The 7,500-nt window shown below is 39.9% G+C and overlaps 1 protein-coding gene across 1 annotated transcript in view; it reads right to left on the reverse strand.

Annotated features, from left to right (window-relative positions):
• Window positions 1-4,363: 4,363 nt before the first annotated feature.
• The window catches only part of LOC106881935 (uncharacterized), a 28,291-nt gene continuing 25,154 nt past the window's right edge, over window positions 4,364-7,500 (reverse strand). The window contains exons 15-17 of the mRNA XM_089341364.1: window positions 7,401-7,500; window positions 6,287-6,383; window positions 4,364-5,424 (exon numbers count right to left, since the gene is read on the reverse strand). The exon at window positions 7,401-7,500 is cut by the window's right edge and continues 156 nt beyond it. Of these exons, the coding sequence (XP_089197490.1) occupies window positions 5,274-5,424; window positions 6,287-6,383; window positions 7,401-7,500 (348 nt within the window). The 3' untranslated portion in view covers window positions 4,364-5,273. The remainder of the gene's footprint in view (window positions 5,425-6,286; window positions 6,384-7,400) is intronic.

Raw genomic sequence — 7,500 nt, forward strand, 5'->3', positions numbered from 1 at the left:
CCCGTCGTATATATATATATGTGTGTGTGTGTCCCAACATCGCTTTACAACCGATGCTGGTGTGCTTATGTCCCCTTAACATAGCGGTTCGGTAAAAGACACCGATAGAATAAGTACTAGGCTTACCAAGAATAAGTCCTGGGGGGTCGATTTTCTCGACTAAAGTCGGTGCTCCAGCACGGTCGCAGTCAAGTGACTGAAACAAGTAAAAGAATAAAAGAATACATATTGAGAGAGAGAGAGGGGGATACTTGTTTCTATGTCCATAGAGTGTTATGTGAATCAAAGTATACAGTGTTATATAGATCCATTACAGACGATCAGACAAATCGGTTTCGTGCCCGATAAGAGGACGGTTATCTAATAAATATAGGTTTGCAATTCTTTCATGTTGCATTTTATGCAGTTTTTGTACGTTTTTTTTTTGTTTTTTGTCTTGGTTTATGTTGATAATACTTTCCAACGCACAATCACCGTAGAGATTCTATCATCTTCTGTTCGTACAATATGGCTGTCTCAACACATCTCAGTGGATATGACGAGTCCTTTGCAAGGAATCTCTGTCTGCTGTTTTATTTTGCCATTTGATGTATGTGTCTCATATATTGTTGACAAAAGAGTTATTTATACGTTCGCATGTGTATATATGTTCAAGGGAAAATATGCATGCGTAATTTTATTTCTATAGACGTATGTCAGCATGTTTATGTTAATGTATGAATATGTTCGTGTATTTAAACTGATGCTTGTATAAACCTGAGTATCATGGGTGCGCGTGCGTGTGTATGTCATTGTTCAGATTTAATTCAAGATTTCTTAACAATGACACACACACATGTATGTATGTATCTATCTATCTATCTATCTATCTATACATGAATGTATGTATATATCTAAATGTATGTTTGTGTGATTCTCTGTGCGCCTGTGTGCATATGTATATATATATATATATATATATATATATATATATATAGTCAGCAGCGCCGCCTGGCTAAGGCTTGGCTGCTCTGCATTGACAAGGGGCAACACCCTGAAACTAGTCTGCAGATGCCAAACCAGCAGGGGGACACTGCTGACCTCCCCTGTTCGAAGGTTATAAAGGACACAGGTTTCGTGTGTCACATAGCTAGCTAGAGGCGATGGCTTCTTGGAGCTAATTCACGGCAGCTTTCGTCCTAATTTTGGGACTGCCATGTTGGCTTGGCGATAACTATTAATTTCCAGTACCGCTGCCGTAGTCTCCTTTATATATATATATGTGTGTGTGTGTGTTATAGGTTAAAAGTAGTGTTTACCAGCGAAGGCCGCCAGGTAATCAAATTCTTTATCGGCTGCCATGTTGTTTATGATGTAACATTATCGTCTGCTTTTCTTCTAACAGAGATAACCTTGTCATTGTGAAATATGATAAATCGTATTATTCTCACTCATTCTTATCTCAGTCTATTGTTGTATAAACAATGATTTCCTCCGACAACATCCCTCCATATTCTCCCCACCCCCTGTTCATTACCTCTCTTTCATCCCCTGGTAAGCAAGGTAGTGGTGGTGATGGTAATGGTAGTGGTGGTGATGGTGGCAGTGGGGGGGGGGGTGATGGCGGTGGATATGATAAAGCACGGGGCCCATACATGCATCAAAACTATATTTCAAGATATAATTCTATTAGATTTTATCTCGGGCGCCGGAATGAAAACATGGTGTCAAGGGGCCATCCGTACTGATGGCCATAGAATCACTAATCTACCCTTAATGATAACAAGCCACCTTATCCATCCCACCTCAAACAATGACATTATATTACAAATCCACCCGCAATAATAACATTGCACTTTAGATTAATCCCAGCCTTAATAATGATAATATCCAGCAGAAATACCCTCAATGGTGACAGTACACCTCAGATCAAGGGTTTTCAAACTGTGGTCCGCGGACCACAGGGGGTCCGCAAGGACAAGACAGGGGGTCCGTGGACAGCAAATACTTTTTCTGAGCAATTTGATTTTATATATGTTTTTTAATCGAAATCTTTTAATTGACAATAAACCTATTTGTTAAATACTGTTAAATAAATAAAGGTAAAAATATATGTTATTTTAAGCAAATATTTATGTATAAATTTCATAAGCGTTTATAAGGGGGTCCCTAAGGTAAAGCCTGAAATATAAAGGGGTCCGCAAGTCAAAAAGTTTGAAAACCACTGCCTCAGATTACCCCATCAGTGCACCGAATATCCACCCCGTCCTTGCATCACAGGTCCATCCTCAGTGAGGGCAATATATCAAAAATCCACCCGTTTTGAGGACAATACTTGGCAAGCCCTTCCTCAATAGTGACAGTATACCAGTGATGACAATATACCGCAATTCTGCACCCAATCATGGGAACATCACAGATTCAGTACCTGTAACCACAATATGTCACAGATCCATCCATCTTCAAACGATTAAGCATCTACATAACTGCTTGAACTGCTAGAAATAGCAACTAAATCTCCCCTAAATCACACCCTATGCCTTCGGGAAATCAAATGATACAACAAATTGTGTACTTTAGTCCTTAATACATGTCAATATGCTGTCGGGATGGCTACAGCTGGAATGCTTATGGTTAGTGTGCTCGATTCGATCAGCTTTAGCTTGGAAGCTAAATAACTACTACCACCATCACTGCTATATTTTACATAGACCAACGAGGGAGCCTACAGGTAGTTGATCAACATAGCAGCTAAATATCCCTCAAGGCGTCATTTATACTCTAAAACAACAACAAGCAAAGACAGGATGTGATGACCACTGGTGGACATTATATCCTGTCTTGTCATACTTGAAGGTTTTCGGTCTTACCACTGACTCAGTAACGCTAATTTGATGTCATTCCAACCGTAGCCATCCCGACAGCATATTGACATGTAATTTGATGTTGAGTAGGTGCTCCAGCAATCTTGATACTCATTTTTGCCGGCTGAGTGAACAGGAAACACTTGGAATAAAGTACCTCGCTCAAGGACATAACGATCTTCCCCGAACGGGAATCGAACCCATGACTTCATGATCCAGAACCTAATTGACTGACTTTAAAACCACACAATAGCACATTATATTGTGTAACCTTAGATACACTATGCCTGAAAGAAAAACAATGACGGATTGTAGATGGAATGTCTTTGATCGATAGGCCTCCTGAATGAGGGCTGCCCTTGGCACTAGCGTATCTAGGTGGGGGGAGGCTACTGTGGGCTATTGCTGTAGGCAATATGTGTTTTTTGTGGGGTCAGGGGGCGGGAAACGGAAGGGCCGCCCCTGGCGGCACACATATTAGCTACGCTAGTGGTCCTAGGGCCAAACAACACCATGCACTCTTAAAAGATATTAAATTCATATTTAAAAAGGTCAACAGCATCTAAGATAATAATTAATTTAATCTAAATCTTAACCAATTAACAACAAAAGCTGATAACGATTGACGTCAATGAACTCTACTCAATGTATTCAAAAAAATCACTTTCCAACAACAACAACCGACAATGAACTGTGTCTTCATCGTGGGGCTGGTTAAAAAATAACATTGACCTTGGGTAGCAATTTTTGTCCTTGGGTAGCCAACTGTTATTTCCTATTTGCTTACCCCTAGAAAGTATGAAAAATGGCTAATATTTCCTTCAAACTTTGCTTTTCTTACATTTATTCAAACACCAAAGACTCTTTCTCGACACACGGCTGTGATGCTCCACCCCTACTCCTGCTCATCGTCAGAGAAGTACATATTGTCTGCCATTGAGGGACATGCCCAAGTGGTTACGGGTTAAGCAACTGACTAGCAATTTTGTGGTATTGTGAAGAATATTTGCTATAATAATATTTCTAATTTAGCAACTCAGTACTAAATCTGTCTGAAATCTAATGGAAAATAGATCAGTTTCAAAACATTGATGTCCAGGACAGAAAAGCAAAGTTTGAAGGGAATAGTAGTCATTTCCTTTGATTTCTAGATAGAAGCAAATAGGAAATAACACTTACTGACCAAAGACACACAAAAATAATTTTAAAAAAATTGTTACACAGTCTAGGAGGAGGAGGAGGACGACGACGATGGTGCTGATGATGACGATGACGACAACGATGGTGATGATGATGAGGATGATGACAATGATGATGATGACGACGATGATGATGACAGTGATGATGATGACGATGACGACGACGACGACGACGACCACGGTAACGATGACGTTGACGATAATGATTATGACTATGGTGATGATGATAAAGGAACACAGAATAAAAAAGAAACGGGACTACTCATTTCCTGCATCAATATTGCAAAAAAAAAAAAAAAATAATAATAATAATGGCCAATGACACAAGTCAGCAACATTTTAATATCCATAACACTTTAATAATAATAATAATAATAAAAATTGTGCTACAGCATAAGCAATGAACACAGTCAATATGGTTTGATAATGGATTTAAAGTCATTCCCATCATAATATTTCTTTCAGAATATTTAGGGATTAGGAAGCGGCGAGCTGGCAGAACCGTTAGCACGCCGGACGAAATGCTTAGCGGTATTTCGTCTGTCTTTACGTTCTGAGTTCAAAATTCCGCTGAAGTTGACTTTGCCTTTCATCCTTTCGAGGTCGATAAATTAAGTACCAGTTACGTACTGCGGTCGATCTAATCGACTGGCCCTCCCTCCCCCAAAATTTCGGGCCTTGTGCCTAGAGTAGAAAAGAATATTTACAACTGTCATTTTACATAATGGACACCGGTACTACTAAAGCAGCGCGGACCCGAACGCGGAGTCGCGCGTCCGCGCTAGCTAGTCGTGAGTGGTCGATCCTAACCCTAAACACGTATTCATTTGCACACGCGGGTTAGGGATAGGGTTAGGGTTAGGATCGACCACTCAAGACTAGCTAGCGCGGCTGCGCGTTCGGGTCCGCGCTGCTTTAGTAGTACCATGGACACCTTCAAAAGCCTGAGATTTTATGCGATTGAATCTATCTAGCTAGCTCGCTATCTCTATCTATTTATCTATCTATCGATCTATAAAGCAGGCTAGCTAGCTAGCTGTATGTATATCGGTAACTCCAGCTTTGTCTGCGTCGGACTGGTAAATGTATATCTTGTATAAAACACAAAGTAAAAGAAAAATAAGTACGAATGTGTATGTGTGTGTGTGTGTGAGCGTGCGTGCTCTGAAGCGTGAAAATAGTTTCGTTCTGCCAGTAAACAATATTTTATGATACAAGGGAAACAACTAGGTTATTCTTGACTTCCAAGGGACGTAACTAGGCTGCTCAAATCGAGATATGTTCTGTCTTTTTCCATTAAATTTTCAATGAGAAGTCGGAGTCGATGAAAGGTCGGACGATCTTTTGGTTTTTCCCGCCATGTGAGTCTCATGATTTCATACCTTAAAAAGAGACAGTAAAGAGATTTCGATCAGTTTTAAAAACTGGCAAATAAAAAAAGAAAAAAATTATTTATAACATATAATCATCGATGATGTAATTGAGGAGTTTGGGAGGTGCAATGGCCCAGTGGTTAGGGCAGCGGACTCGCGGTCATAGGATCACGGTTTCAATTCCCAGACCGGCCGTTGTGAGTGTTTATTGAGCGAAAACACCTAAAGCTCCACGAGGCTCCGGCAGGGGATGGTGGTGAACCCTGCTGTACTCTTCCACCACAACTTTCTCTTATTCTTGCTTCCTGTTTCTGTTGTACCTGTATTTCTAAGGGCCAGCCTTGTCACACTGTGTCACGCTGATTATCCCCCGAGAACTACGTTATGGGTACACGTGTCTGAGGAGTGCTCAGCCACTTGCACGTTAATTTCACGAGCAGGCTGTTCCGTTGATCGGATCAACTGGAACCCTCGTCGACGTAAGCGACGGAGTGCCAACACAGTTGAGGAGTTTGCTTTCCAACCATGTACGCAACACCTTGGACAAATGTCTTCTACTATAGCCTGGGGCCGACGAAAGTCTTGTGAATAGATTTGATGGATGGAAACTGAAAGAAACTTGACGTATGTACGTGTGTGTGTGTGTGTGTGTGTGTGTGTGTGTTCCCCATCACCGCTTGATAAATGGTGTTGGTGTATTTACATCCCTGTAACTTTGTAGTTCAGAAAAAGAGAGTGATAGAATAAGTACCAGGCTTAAAAAAACCCCCCAAAAACCCAAAACGGTTCATTAGCATGGCCATAATCTAACACCTGAAACAGGGTGAAAGACAAAGGACTTTTAATATATTTACCAAATTAATTTACTTACAACTCATTGGAACAATGTTCTGGTTTCTCCATCCTATATCCTGTTGCCAACACTTCGTAAAGATCTGCCAAAGCTATGGATGGGTAGGGGGATGCTCCTGAAAAATTTACAACCAAAATTTATGGAACTAAAACAAGACATGATCTCAAAATCTAGAGAGACAATATAATTGAGAATACAAGAGACACACATACAGACATACACATACAGACACACACCTACAGACACACACCTACAGACACACACATATATGTATGTTTGTATGCATCTGCATGCACACACTCACATACCATATTCTAACATGTATAAGGAACCTTTTTTGTCAAAAATTAGGTTAAAAAAATATGGGAGTTTCTTATACATGGATAGTATTATAATCCCTTACAAAACCTTTTTTCCAAATTTTAAGCCCCCAAAATTAGGAGGTTCCTTACACTTGAGGGTTTCGTATACACATTAAAATACTGTATATATGAGGGGGAGTTGAAAAGTTCCTGGCTTTGAGTAAAAGAAAATACAGGAGGATCAGTTAATAATGATTTTATTCAACATATTCCCCCTCTCAGATTCACACACCAATCACAATGTTCCGGGTTCAGTCCCACTGTGTGGCATCTTGAGCAAGTGTCTTCTACTATAGCCTCGGGCCGGCCAAAGCCTTGTGAGTGGATTTGGTAGACGGAAACTGAAAGAAGCCCGTCGTATATATGCATGTGTATGTCTGTATTTGTCCCCCGAACATCGCTTGACAACTGATGCTGGTGTGTTTAAGTCTCTGTAACTTAGCAGTTCGGTAAAAGAGACCAACAGAATAAATACTAGGCTTACAAAGAATAAGTCCTGGGGTCAATTTGCTCGACTAAAGGCGGTGCTCCAGCAGTCAAATGACTGAAACAAGTAAAAGAATAAAAGAATAAGAATATATATATATATATATATATATATGTATATGGTACAGACATACTCATATACATATTTGTAGGTATATTTGCAAATAACATGTTAACAAAATATCCAACAATATAATTAATCAATGATATCCATCAACTAACAATCAAATTATATGAGATAAAAGACAGAAAAAAAAAAACTGCCTAAAATGCCAAATTCTTACCCATGGTAACAATCTCCCAAAGTAAGATTCCGAATGACCATACATCGGTCTTAGTTGTGAACATGCGGTCTCGAAGAGATTCCATGGCCATCCATTTAAT

The sequence above is a fragment of the Octopus bimaculoides genome, chromosome 24 (genome assembly GCF_046866305.1).
Source record: "Octopus bimaculoides isolate indiv1 chromosome 24, ASM4686630v1, whole genome shotgun sequence".
NCBI lineage: Eukaryota > Metazoa > Mollusca > Cephalopoda > Octopoda > Octopodidae > Octopus > Octopus bimaculoides.